The sequence below is a fragment of the Elephas maximus genome, chromosome 4 (genome assembly GCF_024166365.1).
Source record: "Elephas maximus indicus isolate mEleMax1 chromosome 4, mEleMax1 primary haplotype, whole genome shotgun sequence".
In the NCBI taxonomy this organism is placed as follows: Eukaryota; Metazoa; Chordata; class Mammalia; order Proboscidea; family Elephantidae; genus Elephas; species Elephas maximus.
This window is the reverse complement of record NC_064822.1, coordinates 31,764,371-31,780,967: the sequence shown is the minus strand read 5'-3', so window position 1 is coordinate 31,780,967 and position 16,597 is coordinate 31,764,371. Positions and strand designations below refer to the sequence as shown.

At 36.7% G+C, this 16,597-nt stretch overlaps 1 protein-coding gene across 8 annotated transcripts in view; it reads left to right on the top strand.

The window, feature by feature from the left end:
• The first annotated feature begins 742 nt into the window (after nucleotides 1-742).
• Nucleotides 743-16,597, top strand: part of KIAA1217 (KIAA1217 ortholog) — a 584,613-nt gene continuing 568,758 nt past the window's right edge. For 4 of the 8 annotated variants that reach the window (XM_049881825.1, XM_049881824.1, XM_049881823.1 and 1 more), the window contains exon 1: nucleotides 743-1,256. In XM_049881825.1, coding sequence (XP_049737782.1) covers nucleotides 1,046-1,256 — 211 coding nt within the window. In that variant the 5' untranslated portion in view covers nucleotides 743-1,045. The remainder of the gene's footprint in view (nucleotides 1,257-16,597) is intronic. The other 4 variants (XM_049881834.1, XM_049881833.1, XM_049881827.1 and 1 more) reach the window with 3 other exon arrangements.

Here is a 16,597-nt window from a genome sequence, read left to right as displayed (position 1 = left end):
ACTCCACACCACGCACACACACACCTCACACCACACACACATATACATACATACTCATACACACACACCCCACACCACACATACATACACACACACAAACACATACCTCACACCACACATACACATACATACCCCACATCACATGTACACACACATATCCCACACCACATCTACAAACACACACATACATACGCCACACCACACATACACACATATACCCCATATCACGTGTACACACACACACACGCACACCCCCACCACACATACACACACATACCCCACACCACACATACACACACATACCCCATACCACATGTACACACACATACCCCACACCACACATACAGACATCTCCCCTGCCTTACCGACTAGTAGAAACCCTATGGCAGCCCAAACAGGTATGGAAATGACATTTTTCTCTTTTCCTTCCTTGCCATGGTGCTATGTGTGTTCTGTAAACAGCAGGAGAAGTAATTATGTAGGTGAGCATTAGTTACATAGTCAACTCTTGGAATATAATATAGGAATGTGCTAAGGTGAGGAAATATTTGCTTGAACTAATGCCTGGAAACCGAACGCGGTATGTGCTTCAATAGTAATATAAACCACACATCTGGCTCACTGCATGTATTGTACCTGAGTGGGCTGGGTAACAATATTTACATTCTTTTTGCACATAGAGCCTGTCCAGTGTCTAGCCGTGCGTACTAGGAAGGGGTGTGTGCGCGTGTGCATGTGTGTCTTTTACATTCCCTAACCCAGCATCTGTTTTTCCCTCTGAGTTGGAGCATTTACCATTGCAAAACTGTCACCGGCTTCGCAGCACACATTTACATTCCACAGGTCCAGTAAATGGGCTGTGTGGCTGCATGATGCTTTCTGTTTAAAAGAGATCCAAGTGGCAGCCCAGCACTTTCCACCCAGCTGCACTTCATACTGTAACCGCGTCAGTTGAAAAGTGGAGCTCAAAGGATTTCTTAGAATCTGCTGCCCCAGCAGGTAACATTCTGGGGCTGGATTTTGGTTGTTGTTTCTGCTGTTTAAAATGTCCAAACCTTCTCGCTTGGCTAGAACTTTCTTAGCAAATGCAGCTTCTAAGCTGCCTTCATCTCGGAAGGAGGATTTGAACAGCAAACAGAAAAAAATCAGTTTAGGTGAGAAGATTTTGAGAACTGAAAGTGAAGGAAATTTGGGCAAACAGCAGCAGGTGCAAACAGCAGCAACTCCGGATCAGCGGAGAGCTTCAGCACAAAAAGGTAACGTTTGAAATCAAATAGGCTGCTTTTGTTAGCATACGCTTAGAAACTTCTTAATAACACTGCCAGGTAACTTGGGCGAATGAGACTTTTACGGCTTGGAAAACTTATCTGTTTGTGTGACTGTAATATTTCCTAAAACCCTGGGGTATGTTGTTAAAATACCAATAATTAGGAAGACGAAAGTAATAGAACTTTCTATCATTAATTAAGGAATGGCAAAAGAAAAGCAGTTTTCACTTCTCTTCCAGAATGACAGATTTTATTCTTGGTTGTCTTTAACAGGTTTTAATAATCCACTCAAATTTACACAAAGTTTCTTTTTTATTGCTTATCTATCTGGAAGGAAGCAAAAAAAGAAAGAAAAATGTTCTGAAACCACATTATCAACTACAAAGAAATTTTTGCATGCTTAATTTTCTGTAGTCTCTATTAAAAATGAATTTGTGTCTGAAATGATAATCTAGCTATGTGGCTTCTTGCCAAGCATGACAAAAATCCCTGGAGAATTTAAATGAGCCTGCTCAGGTAAATATCAGGATTTTTCACTTAGCAAGAATATTATTGAATATTTGACCTGGAATGGGGAAATGTAGTAACAAAATAAATATATCTGTTATTATAGTGAAAATAATCTCAGAGGGGGAAAGAAATCATAGCTAAAAATACAATAATAATTTTCTCCATTATACCAAGAACTACATATTAAATTATGCAGCCACATTTATAATGCTTATTTTAATAATTGACTTTGAGCTTTCTATTGAAAATGTAATATTTGGCCCTGTGATTTTATACTAAAATAAAAAATTGTTTTAATATTCTCATTCTTGTAACTCAAAGTATTTATTTCATAGGGAAACAAATACATTCATTTTATAATTTTAATCCAGACCTTTTCTCTATTAAAAAGTATCACAAATGAATATGCAATAATACAGTTTTGTTCCCTGTGCTGTGTCAAAGATACAAATCATACAAAAACTAATTTTGTCTAGGAAATTTTAATTTTTTCTGGAAAAATTTAATTTTTTTCCTTAACTTGGTTTATTACACATTGTTTTGTCCACCCTGGTCAATGAAGTGTTTGTACAAAAACTAGAAGTGAAGTGCTCCACAAGCAGTAAACTCTGACAGACTTAGGAAGTATGGATGTAAGTTGCTGAATGGACTGAATTTGGCTGCTGAAAAGAAAAACTTTCTCTGATGTTGTAATATGCGTAAAAACCTAAAAAGTCTTCTGAAAAAGAATGTTTACCATGTCAACCTGAAGGGTGTCCAAACATTTATACGGTGTCTATATCTGCATCTGTGCAAGGGAAGGGGTTTTTTAAATAAGCAATCCGGGGCTAGTTGCTGATTCCTAAGATTATTCGAAATGCTGACCTTCTTTTGGCAACCTCTGAAGAATTCTTTTCAATTGACTTAGAGGTAAAAATAGCTTTTCTTTAATAACAAATTGGGTTTGGCTATTAGCTGGAAGTCATTTGAAACCAAGAATGATAATCAAGTACCCAGATGCAAGACCAACAGAGATAATGCAATTTTTATAAAAAAAATAAATAAACTGAGATCAAACTAGTTCCTGTGCCTCTCTCAGAGAGACTTCAGGCTCTCCAGCAAGAAGAGTTCTGCCACAAAAATTTCTAAATTGGCAGCAGGACTGTATTATTTTGAAAGACAGTACTCACCAGGATGTATATTGTTTTTATTTTTCATCAGAAGTCTTAGTTCATAATTACACATTGTATTATTATATAGTATCCATGGAAACCTTTAATTATTGGAGAACAAGACCAAGGTTCTCTTTCTAGGGTACCTGTGTTATGCTAGGCTTTTACTTAAAGTGGTTATCATAAGATCAAGAAATTGAAATAACAGTCATGCGATGCTGGCTTTGCGAATTGGTATGTGATCTTGCCCGTCATATTAAGATCTTAGAGTTAGTCCTTTAGAATGTTCATTTCATTTGATCCACAAGGTTTAGTTTCATCTCTTTATGTGGGCTATCACATATTTAACTTCCTTTTATTTCCCTTGTGTAATTGGTTGCATGATATAAATGTATACTAATACATTTCTAACTTTTAAAAAAAGAGTTTGTCTCTTAAATTTAAAAAATTTTAATTTAGTGCAGTGACCTTACCCATTACCTCTTTTCCATGCCTCCCTAGACACCTCTCAAATTTTATGTTCTGTATTTTTATTTTTATATTAAAAGTGTTGATAATGGTTATTTTATTTTTGTTACCGTAATTAAGTCTTCCACGCTTTATCTACAGGCTGATTCTAAAAGGTGACAGTCAACAGTGTTCAACTACTATCACCTTGTAAATATTTTCATTGCTAAGCTAAGCCGAACCGGGTGCCATCAACGTTTTTTCTTTAGTCTTACAGTCTTAATTTAGTCTCCTCATTCCCTCAGCATTTCTAATTTTCCCAATGCTTCATTCATGAGATGGGTATAATCATATCTATACACCTCCTTTTCTCCCAGATACTTCTCTCTGTATCCCTCAGTCCTTCTGCCCTACTCTTTCCTGATTGATTTCTAGAACAACTAGACAGGTATCTCTTAGTTTACATCTTCATTTTACGGAGCACATTCCCAAGAAATGTCCTATGAAAAGCTAAATGGGAGGTAAACTTTCTTCTGAGTTTTTAAACCAAAAAATCAAATCCGTTGCTGTCAAGTTGATTCCGACTCATAGCGAACCCTACAGAACACAGTAAAACTACTCCATACAGTTTCCAGGGCTATAAATCTTTATGGAAGCAGACTGCTACATCTTTCTCCTGTGAAGCAGCTGGCAGATTCGAACCACCAGAGTTTTGGTTAGCTGCCAAGCACTTAACCACTGCACCACAGGGCTTTTACATATCCAAAAAAAGGTCAAAAATATTTTTATCTTTATCTTTTTATCTTTTACATATCAAAAAAAATATCTATTCTATTTTCACATTTTGATAGTTTTGATGGGCATAGATTGTTATGCCGAAAATAATTTTTCCCTCATAATATTAAAAGCCTTTCTCCATTTTCTTCTGGGATCTAGAAGTGTTGATGAGAAGCCCCATGTCGTTCACGCTTTCACACATTCTTTTGTAGCTATTTTTTCTCTCTCTTTTGAAGCTTTGAGGATCTCCGCTTTATCCTTGATGTTCTGAAATTTCACTGAAGTATTTAAACATATGGGGAATTTTTTTCATTCATTTTGTCTGGATACTTGATGGGCCCTTTCAATTTAAAGAGTAATATCCTTCAGTTCTGGGAATTCTTTTCTATGAATTCTTTGATAATTTCCTTTTCTTGATTTGCTCTATTCTCTCTTTATGGATCTCCTATTAGTTGGCTGTTTCCTGCACTGATTTTCTGATTCTTATTTTTCCCTTGTGTTTTTAAGTTCTTATTTCTTTATGTTTTCTAGGAAGTTTCCTTGACTTTATCTTCTAACTCTTCTACTGTCTAATTTTAATCATCATCGTATTTTTAATTTCCAAGAGGTTTTTCTTACTCTGTTGAGACCAGGATACATGGTGGTATTTTCTGTACTCAAGCAGTATATCTGTGTACTTTATTTTCATAATATAGATAACTTCACCTATTCTAGTTTGATAGTACCATACAACTAATGTTTAATGACGAGAGTATCCATAGCATAGTCATGTTGTTGCACGTTTCATCCTGGGCAAATATTCCAGATCGCAAATATTTTTAAAACAGAAGAGCCTGGCAATTGAAAAACTTTTTAGGACAGCCACATCAATATCTAATTTTCACACATTAATAACTTTCTTCATGATGAAAACCCACCAAATGGAAGATGAATGTTGCAGTGAGTGTGGATTTCTGCCAATTATTTTATGCAGGATGAGGGTATCAGTCAACATTTGAGAACGTGGCATTTCTTCCTGAGCTTTCTTCATTCCCCTAAATTCTGTTAGATTATTTCCCCTAAATTGCTTTGTCCTGATTTTTTACCCCTTAACTGTTCTACATAAAGAAACCATTTCTTAGAACTGCACACGAACACTGACCACAAGCTTATTTTGAAAAGTTGTTTCCCTCTCTTACACGTTTGGGATGACGATGATGATAATGATAACATCTAACCTCTGCTGGGCTTTTCCTACGTGCCAAGCCCAGTTCTAAGCACATTAAAAATGCACTGTTTCCTAAAATACTTACAACAATCCTATGAGGTAGTGCTGTTACTACCATCCCTGTTTGGCAGATGAGGAAACTGGGACAGAGAATTTAAGTAGTTATCCCAAGATCATGCAGACAAAAAGAGGTAGAACCAAAATTCTAATTTCAGCAGTTTTTACTCTTGAACCTATACACTTCGCCAACATGCTAAAGCACTTTCTACCAAGAAAAACACTTCACTCATCAAGGAAGTTAATAAAATTAATCAAAACATTGTAATTGGATAGGCTGTTCCCTGAAACAACTTTCTGATGACATTCTGTAGTTCAGAACATGTTCTATTTTCAGCCTTTTTATTTGTTGCCCAACGTTGCTCTTTCTTACAACAAAGAAATGAAAAAGGAAGAGAACAAACTTCAGAGTTAATAAATGATCACAGTACTGCTAATGCTATTCTAATATGGAGAAATTAAAGGATACGTTGGACATAGGACCTTGCAATCCCAATATGCACACCTATGCCTGAAGACTGGAGTACACACACACACACACACACACACACACACACACACACACACACTCTGCATACAGTTTGAGAGAGGCCCTTCCACCACACATGACCTGGTGGTCCAAGTACAAGCCTATGGGCCAAACATCACTCAAGTCTAATTCTTTTCTGACACAGGCTCCCTCTGTGGCCTTGAGCAAAGCAATTATCCTTACTGACTGAGTTTCGTCAACCATTAAAAGAATAATAATATGTGGTTTATGGGGAGCGGTAGTGATGAGGATTAATGACTTAATGTGTGTCCAGTGCTTTCAAGAGCACATGTGCTGTGGGAATATCCTGAGTCAAGCACAATGGGAGGTAAAAACGTACTCCCTGACAAATATCATGCATCTAGCCACATCAGAAAAACTCCATTGTAATGCCCTGATTGCATGTCCTGTGTAATTCTTCATGTACAAGGGGCAACCTCACACACATCCTATTTGCTGTAGCAGGCATCAAGATCACCTTTGGACACCTGAAGCCTCCATAATTAAAATATTAATAAATGGATCACAAAAATTATTGTCTTCTCTCCAAAAAAACAAACCAAACCCTTTGTCATCAAGTCAATTCTGACTCATAGCGACCCCATATGTTACAGAGTAAAATTCTGTATTTATGGAACCGGGAACATGTAGTAAACCCGTAGTAGACAGATACTAAGGTGGTCTTGGCTGTAATCTTTATGGCAGCAGATTGCCAAGTCTTTCCTCTGCAGTGCCCCTGTGTGGGTTCAGATCTCCAACTTTTAGGTTAGTAGTGTAGCACAAACCATTTATGCCACCCGGGGACCTGCTGTCTTCTCTCTGTAGAGTTCAAATTAATGCTGGATATGATTGCTTACTGTAAGGATATCAGGCCCTCCCACAGTGAGGTAGCATGGAAGGTAATTGTGGCTATGTGTAGGCAGTGTCCCTAAAAGTCATATTCACATTTGTCCTTAGTGCCTGTCTATTATGGCTTTACTACAGCAGTCCTGGTTCTGTAAGTACTCAATGTCCTGCTTTTTCCTGAAGCAAACTGATAATAGCAGTAAACAGAACCAGTCACTGGGGGGCCTGCACTTTGACTACTGTTCTCCAGAAGCGGCAGTGGATTCGTGCTGATCATGTACATTCCTTTATCTGAATGTCTTTGGGACCAATACCACCCATTTTTGAAGCGCACTGAGGTCAGGGGTGAAGTGTTTATTCCACAGAGCAATGGTAACTTTTGCACAAAATTGCTAAGTTCATAAATTAGGCTTCTTACGAGCCCTGGTGGTGCAGTAGCTAAAAGTTATGGCTGCTAACCAAAAGGTTGGCAGTTCAAATCCACCAGCTGCTCCTTGGAAACCCTGTGGGACAACTCTACTCCGTCCTGCAGGGTCACTATGAGTCAGGGTCGACTCAAAGGCAATGGGTTTGGTGGTTTTTACCGATACCAACTAGTAGAGTTATGCATTACACATCTGTGTGGCTAGCAAGTTTCTCTCCATCTTGTTGCTAAAGTTTACATGCTCAGTTGTTCTACAAATGAAAGTGAAACATACTCAAGACTGTTTGCCAGTATTTCATGGCAATTTCTCTCCAGCTAGGTATGAATGAGGTGTGACTGTGAATGTTGAAAGTAGCATTTATTCTGGAGTGCTCCTTACTTAAATAATCTTATCTATATATTTTTTTTATATTTGCCTTCTTCCATGTAGTAATAAATGATAAGAAAAATAAGTGATACTTGTTCCCGTATTTTAGTTGCTTATTTGATTCTGTTAAAACCCATTTTGTCAGAAAAGGAGTATGAGGCCATCACCTAAAGTTAATCTGGGGTTTTCTTTGAGCTAACCCGTGAAGCTTTGGTTATCCTGGTGTAGCCCATTTAAAAAGCCCATTTAGCTTGGAGAAATCAATAACTCACAAATCTGATTTGAAACCACACGCACTTACACTGGAAAAGCATGGACCACGGGGTGGGATGGGGGGAGACTTAACAGTCTCAGAATTTTAGAGTAGGAGAGAAACTTAACCAATATCTAATTATGTGGGGAAAAAAAAACAATTACTTATTTTGATCAAGACTAGATATTCACTGGCTTGAACCCATCTTCTGACTGAAGGCTTTCTTTCTTTTCATACATCCTTAAGCAAAAAAGGCAAAAACTTCTAGAATACCTCCAGGGTTCCTAACAAATGTTCACTTTCTTGCCATGGACTCCGGTTGACCTCTGATGTATAGTATCACTTGTACCATGTTACCTCCACTCCTTGCTCTCTGTTGTTACTTGCTTACTCCAAGATGAACTGGGCATTGAGTGGGCCATGGTTGTGCTGACCCTTTATTGGATTTTTACCTATGAAACTAAGTTATAACCAGGGTTCACTTAATGCTAAAAAGTTGTGAGCAATGGCTTTTATGATGTCTATAAAACAAATTTGCTTTCGGTTGCTTATCTTCAATGGGCCTGAGAAAGGAAAATATTTATTAGCTTGATAAAGTTAAAAAAGCATTAAATGATTTTCTCTTTCTGTTTTAACTAAATTGGAAGCTAAAGCCACAAACTATTTTTAACAATATTTTTCTAACATCTGTCTTATTTAATAACGTTCCAAAGTGTAAATCAGTTCCCCAGTGAAAGTTTTCCTCTTTAATAAATTGTATACGATACAAATGAGAAATTTTGCCAACACCAACAGAATATTTAACTATCAAACTCCTTTTTCACTTTTGTTTCCTGTACTCTGATTTTGACTGTTGTGTACATTGCTTCCAACTTTCAGTTTTAAAGTCTAATGAGCTACTTTACTTCAAAATACTTAAGGTTTAACTGTTCTATTTATGCAATTAGAATTTTGTTATTTGAAAAATATCTAGAATTAGTATAATTGAAAGAGGATGTGGTTTACCTTGTTATTTGGGGATATATTTACGAGAATTCTTTGAAGTGAATGAATCATCCCCTTATATTATTTGTACGCGCTGTATGTTCTTAAGGCTAGTTTCATCAATCTTGTCTATTTAGGAAAAAACTTACCAAGAGCCTTTCTACCTGTCTGTCTGCCTATCAAGCTCCAAATCTATTCTATAATCACAGAAAACCAACTTTCTTAGTTCACGACCAGGTATAGGTAGGCTGAGAGTCTGGGAATTTTAAAGTCTAGATAGAAGAAAAGCTTTCTTCTCCGCGAGGCTGCTGTACCAAGTTAACTATTACAGTTTCTTGAGTTAATGATCTCTAAGGTCATAAGTGGAGGCCCTGATTGGTGCAAACAGTTAACACACCTGGCTAACTGAAAGATTGTAAATTCAAGTCTACCCAGTGGCACCTTGGAAGAAAGGCCTGGTGATCTACATCCAAAAAATCAGGCATTGAAAACCTTATGGAGCTCAGTTCTATTCTGAGTTACCTGGGGTTGCCATGAATCAGAGTTGGCTCGATGGCAGTTGGTTTCTAGGTAAAGTCATACTTCAGGCCAAAAACTCTATCTGTATGATTTTATCCCCTCCGAAAACCTCGAATGGATACGGGTTACTTTTATTTTCCATGTTTCTAAAATATATAATTAAATTATCAAAATAAACTAAAGAAAATCATAAATAAGCAAAGGAGCCTTACTTACATCTAAGAAATATATGCTAAATTTGTCAGGAATTCTTCCTTAAAAGTTGCATTTCTTCATAATTCATATCTATAATATACAAGTTAGGCTTTAAAGGAACTTCATTATTAAAAATCTTATTCAATCATACTACAGAATATTATCTTTCTATCTGACAGTTTGTCATATACATTATGAATATGCATATTAGGTTGATATATTGCATCTTATATGTATAGTCACTATTTTGAAATTAATGTACTTAGGAAGTTTCGTTCTGAATATATGTTAGATATTCATTAAGTAAACTTTTTTTAAGCTGTTTTCATATGATCCCTTGGTGATTACACTGTTTTCTGAAAATATAATTTCTACAATGCCTCTACTCACTCAAAAACACACTGAACATCTAATATGCATCTGGCATAGTACCAAGTACTGGAAGGTTAAAAAAAAATGAGTAAAAAATGATGCTTGCCCTTGAGGAGGATCATATGTAACTGAGATAGCCAGATTGTCCAGATATCTAGATAAAATTTTCTGAATAAACGTATGTACAAAATTATATGAGTGCATAGAAGAAGCAGAGCAGGCTATTTCCCCATGTATAAGGCTTTAAAAAAAAAAAAAAATACCAGGTGAAAAAATAGGGGAAGATCATAAAACACCATGTTGCATTTAGGAAATGACGAAATACTGTGTGGCTGGAGTAAGAGAGAACTGGTGAGGGGAAGAGGTTGCAGGAGGGGGAGGGCTGCTTGGGATGATTCCCAGAAAGGAAGTGTGTCATTCTTTCATTCCGTCAATAAACATTTATTGGGCCCCTACTAAGGAGCCTTCATGGTGCAGTGGTTAAGAGCTTGGCTGCTAACCAAAAGGTAGGCAGTTTGAATGCCCAGCTGCTCCTTGGAAACCCTATAGGGCAGTTCTACTCTGACCTATGGGGTCAGTATGAGTAGGAATTGACTCAACAGCAACAGCTTTGCATTTTGGGTACTAAGTGTCAGGCATTGTTCTAGGCTCTAACCAAGAGAAGGCGTATGGTTTCTGAGCTTACGTTATAGTACAGAAAATAAACAAGACCATGTATGTGTAAAAGGAAGCAGGGCAGGGGCAGGTTTTGGAAACTGAGGGAGTCAGAAGTTCTGTTTGTGCTTTTAATGTAGTAGACCTATTAGATATCAAGAGGAGATGTCGGGTAGGAAGTTAGATATGCAGGTCTAGAGATCAGAGCGGGGCTGGGGCTCCAGATATAAATAAGTATATCATTAGATGCAAAGAAAAGTCACTAGTATATAAACCCTATCTAAAGCCACAAGACTGGATGAAATACAAACAGCCCTCTCCCTGCTGCCTCCTCTTCCCTCACCAGTTCTTTCTTACTCTAGCTACACAGGTCTACTTTGCCATTCCCTAAAGGCAACATGGTCTTTTATGATGTTCCCCTACTTTCCTACCTGGTAAACTCCTAGGGAGGAGGTGGAAAAGAGAACGTGGTGCATGTATGAGGAGAGAAGATGACCCAGGATCCTGGAGCACTCCAGTATTCAAGGGTCAAAGCAAAAGCAGAGATTAGGACCAAAATTTTAGTGCTCTTATACACCAAGTGAGAACTTTCTTTTAAAACTCCAGACCAGAGTATTTTAAACATTCCCTCCCACCAGAGACCAATGTATGTCTGCCCCTTCTTTGGTTACAAACAAATACCCCGAGCTTAAATTTTCTTTGAAATATTTTATGTTTAAAATGCATGCAATTTTTTTAGTCTAGTCCATAATATATCGCTTATTTCAATATAAAGATCATGAACTGAGTTATCATCAGAATAAAGATGTTTCCTACTATGTTTAATTTATTGCATCAGGTATCCACAAAAACCTACCAAATATCCCTGGGGGCACCCCTACTCTAAGAAACAAGACTTAGCAATGGGGAGCCACTAAAAGGCATTCAACATCTTCCACTTGCTTATTTGTAATTTGATATTTGCATCATGTAATCATTTTATGTGGTTTATTAGTATTTGTTTGGCTGTCCTTCATATATCCCTGAGAGTGGAGTTTACTGTTTGTGATTAATAACTTCTTTCTAAAAAGATGAGGACTAATTCACTACTTCTTTTTCTAGCACAGTGTAATGTGACTTTTTTTTTTATGATGAAACTTCTATTTACATTCTTAGAGATTTGTAAAGCAGCATTTTGAATATTTAAAGATAACACACTAGGGAAGTCTCAGACCTATTTTATTTGTGCCCTACTTATTAAACCCACTTCACAAAGGTTTTTGAATCACTGTAACTAGGAGAATCATCAACAAATAATAACAGGGAATAATATGTACTAGGTGTTCAGAGAATACTCTCTCAAAAGAACACAGCTAAAATGACTGGATTTTAAAAACACTGGATGTATCTTTTATACTGCCTGGTTGATCTGGAAGGAAAGGAAAAGAATTCCTCAGAGGCAAAAACAGCAAGAAAGCTTCAGGTTAAAACTGGAGCCATCATTTGCTCTTGTGGTCTCTAACAAACCCTTGTGGTCTGTGGACACATTCAGTGGAGAGGAAGTAAGTCTTGAGTCCCAAGCAGAGTAGTTGTTGGATTAAAGACCACGAAATACATCCAGGGCCCCTGCAAGGTAACAACAGCAATGGATGAACAAGAAAGAATACCTGCCTTGCAATGAGAGATCTTGGAAAAAGCTCTTGACTCAGCCTCAGCTCTGGGTGGAGGAGAATAAAAGAAGGAAATCTTCTGAGAATGTCTGACCTCCAGTCTTCATTGACATGTTCTTGAGGCCTAGATTCACATTACGTAGGTTAAGGAAAACAACAACAACAACAAAAAGTTATTTAATGCTTATACATTGGCAACGTCTTTAGTTGCCCAGTGGCAGGAAATTATCTCTGAAAGAATGTATTTTATATATAGGCCTCTGAGAATTCCCACAGATAAAGGCCAAAAACATGAGCTCACAATAAAAATTTACCAAACACACAGAAACAAGTCACCGTGAGCAAGAGTTAGGAGGGGGATAACCCTACAGAATCATGTTGTTGTTGCTGTTGTTAGGTGCCGTTGAGTCAGTTCTGACTCATAGTGACCCTATGTACAACAGAACGAAACACTGCCCTGTCCTGTGCCATCATCACAATCCTTGTTATGCTTGAGCCCATTGTTGTAGCCACTGTGACAATCTGTCTCATTATTAAAAAAAAAAAAAAAAGATTTTTTTTCTCATTATTACACATGTATAAATGATTAATATTGGAATTATCAGATATAGAATATGAAATAAATGTATTAAACATAATTAAAAAAACAGGTTCTAGCAATATTGACAGGACATATTTTAAAAATAGATGTTTTAGAAATGAAAAATATAATACCTGAAATTAGAAACTCAGTGAATTTGATAAATGGAAGCCTAGATACAGTGAAGAGAGAACTGGTCAAATGGAAGACAGATTTTTGTTAATTCCTAAGGATGCAGCATAGCAAGACAAAAAGATGGGAAGTATGAAAAAGCACTTAAGAGAGATAACAATAGCACAAGGAGGTCCAACATAAGTCTAATTTAATGTCCAGAAAGAGATCCTTTAAAGACTGAGAAACGAATGTCCAGAAAGAGACCCTATAGAGACTGAAAGAGGAATTATTTGAAAAGATAATGCCTAAAAATATTCCAGAATTGATAAAAAGATATTAATGCCTGAAGTCAGGAAGCCTAATAATTCCCAAATAAGATACACTGAAAAATAAATAAACAAATCAAACAAAAAATCCTACAGCTAGACATACAGTTAAAAAAAAAATTATTAATTTTTTTAATCTATATTATCAAACAGGAGTTAATAGGTTGGTATAAAACAATTCCTCAGTTTCATAAAATGTGTATTCTGTAGATATGTCTACGGATATTACATTAATATATAAATTAATTGCTGGTTCTTGTTATAATTGGGCCAAATACATTTGAGAGGCATGTGTTTTATAGCCACATCTTGCTTCCTGAGCCCACCAGACACATAGTAGTTAAAACTCACAAAGTAAAATTTAATAATTATAGCCTAATTATTTTTTTCATTGTCAAGGGAAGAAAAAAAAGAAATATCAGTGCTAATCTATTCAATCTTTGCTGAAAGTGTTTTCAATTAATTTTCATTTGCATATTATCAGTTGAAAGAAATGTTGAAGAAACGGTAAAAAATTATTTAGAGAACAATATACTAATGGACAATACCAAATAAAATTCCTTATGGTTGTTTTATATTCACAACATGTCTGTATATCATGGAAAGTTTGTCTCAATGGGATTCAGCTAATATTCAGATCATTTGGATGACATTGTAGCATTGTTAATATTTTAAGGGTATTTATATAATCTTCATTTCTTGAATACTCAAAGTAGATACCCGGTCTATTAAATAAATCGCTATATTAGCTAGCATACATAATGAGGCCAATTAAAGAGAACATTGTATTATCACCAAAGGAATTAAAACCTCCCTTATTAGATAATCCCCAATCATTCAAGGTAATACAAAGCATATTTCTTTCAGAGTTATCAATCTAAACAGCTGGAAATTTTTTTTTAAACACTGTGCAGATAACTATGGAATCCTCTTCTCTATGAATGAATCAGAAGTGGACAAAATATTGTAAGTTTCATTTGATTGAAAACCCTTGCTGGAGGAAAAAAAGATGATTTTGGAAGTGCCTGTGCACTCAATGATTCTTTTACAAATTTAAAATCTTGTTCAGCTCAACTTAGAGCACTTACCATTGGCTGTCCTAAGGCTAGCTTTTCTCTTTCTGTTTTCACTCAGATAACCTCAGTATTTCTTCAGCTCTGAGCTATAACTGCTCAGTGAAGTCAGGAAAAAGAGATGGTTAGTATTTTTAAATGTTTCTTTATATTAAATAGACACCATGCTGAATGGTTTCTGATTTTGAAGCACATGTTTTGGGAAGTCACATTCCATATTACCAAATGTTAAGTATAAGATTAAATCTGGCCCAGTGTAGACTTACACAAGACAAAAAGTGTATTTACACGGTGCCGAATGCCTAACTAAATCCCATCGGTTACCAGATGACAATAAACATGAACTGTAACCATAGAAATGACCCTGGAAAGGCGTTATTACCAATCACTGTCAGAAAGTAGAAGAAAAATACGGAGAGTATCGAGGATGAAAATGAGGGAGAGTGAGAAGACAGAGGAAAACAATATATTTGGAAAAAAACTAACGGAATACTATTTTGCTTATTATTTTTTTAATTATGTATTTTATTGTGGTTGTTGTTGAGAATATACACAGCAGAGCATACACCAATTCAACCATTTCTACAAGTACAATTCAGTGACATCAATTATATTCTTCTAGTTGTGCAACCCTCTTGCCCTTCTTTTCTGAGTTGTTTCTCCCCCATTAACCTAAACTCACTGCCCCTTCAGGTTCCTATCTACTCTTTTGAGTTGCTGCTGTCCACTTGATCCCATATAGATTCCATATAAAAGAGTACAATACTAAAAGCAGACAATCTTTACTAGTTAAGCTAAACTATTGTTGGGTTTTAAGAAGACTTCAGGGGATATTTTTAGTTGAAGGTTTAAAGATAATTTTAGGGCAATTGGTTCATCCAGCTTCCGTGGCTCCAGAAATTCTGTATTCCATGAGAATTTTAAATTCTGTTCTTCATTTTCTACCTTTTAATCAGGATTCTGCTATAGAATCTTTTCTCAAAATGTTCAGTAATGGTATCTGGGCAACATCCAGCTCTTCTGGTCTCATGGCAAAAGAAGCAGCTGTTCACGAAGGCAATTAGCCACACTTTCTATTTCCTCCTCATATTCCTGGCTGTCCTTCCTCTGTTGCTTATTATTTTTCCCATCTTTGAACTTAGAACACAAAATTTTTGATTAAGTACTTCCTCATCATTTTTTATAAATGCTACTAAAAGACAAAAAGAGAAAATATTTATGCAATTTTAATAATAAAATCCACTTCCAGATGAGAAATATCTTGAAAAGTGCCAAATAGTATACTCATCCTAAATTTGCTTGGTCAATTAGTTGGCAAAGAGAAATAAATATTATTCTTCCCTGAATGCATAAAGTAACCATAAATAATAATAAAAATTTTATGCTACTGTTTAGATGTATAGGGGGCACTGATTGTTCAAGGACAGAGTGCGCACTTTCCATGCAGGAGCCTCGGGTCCAATTCTCAGCCGATGCGCCTTAAGTGCAGCCACCACCCATCCATCAGTGAAGGCTTGCATGCTGCTACGCCGCTGAACAGGTTTCAGCAGAGCTTCCAGACTAAAGGACTATTAGAAAGGCCTGGTGATCTACTTCTGAAAAATCAATGAAAGCCCTTTGGATCGCAATGGTCCGATTCTGTTGTGCATGGGGTTGCCGTGACTTAGGCGCCAACTTCACAGCAGCTAACAGCTTTTAGATTTTCAAACTCAGGTTCTCAAATAATGTGTTACTTCCATTGAGTGGCAGTATGTGCTGCCCAGGGATGCTGCTAGGAAGTAAATCAACTAGCAAGCCATTGAATAATTTCAAGAAGGGCTGAGTGACATGATCAAATTTCCATTGCAAACTTAACTTTGGAAGCAGTTTGAAGGACTGGGGTATATTAAGAAGGCAGGCAAAGAGGAAGTGTACCTAACAAAGAAGGACAGAATCCTTTCCCAAAGAAGGTGTTCATTCTTCAATAGCCTTGGCAGCCCTGTGCAAAGGAAATCAAACATACTTACTTCATAAACATTTAGCAAGAACTAAATAGACAAGCTGTGGGGTTGAGGGAGAGAAATCTGAAGGAAGCATAGCTGACATAGTTTAGAGAGCAATGGGAAGAGGGATGTGAAAAAGAGGGAGGAGTCTGGATTTTCTTTTGGGAGGCCGATGGAGCCATTCACAGAGCCATGGAATGGGGGATGTAGCAGCTGTGTGGAGGGAGGTGCTAGAAATGGTCTGGAACATAGTAAGCTTGCGATATCTGATGAACACTCAGGTAGATGTCCAGGAACCAACTGGATGTACAGG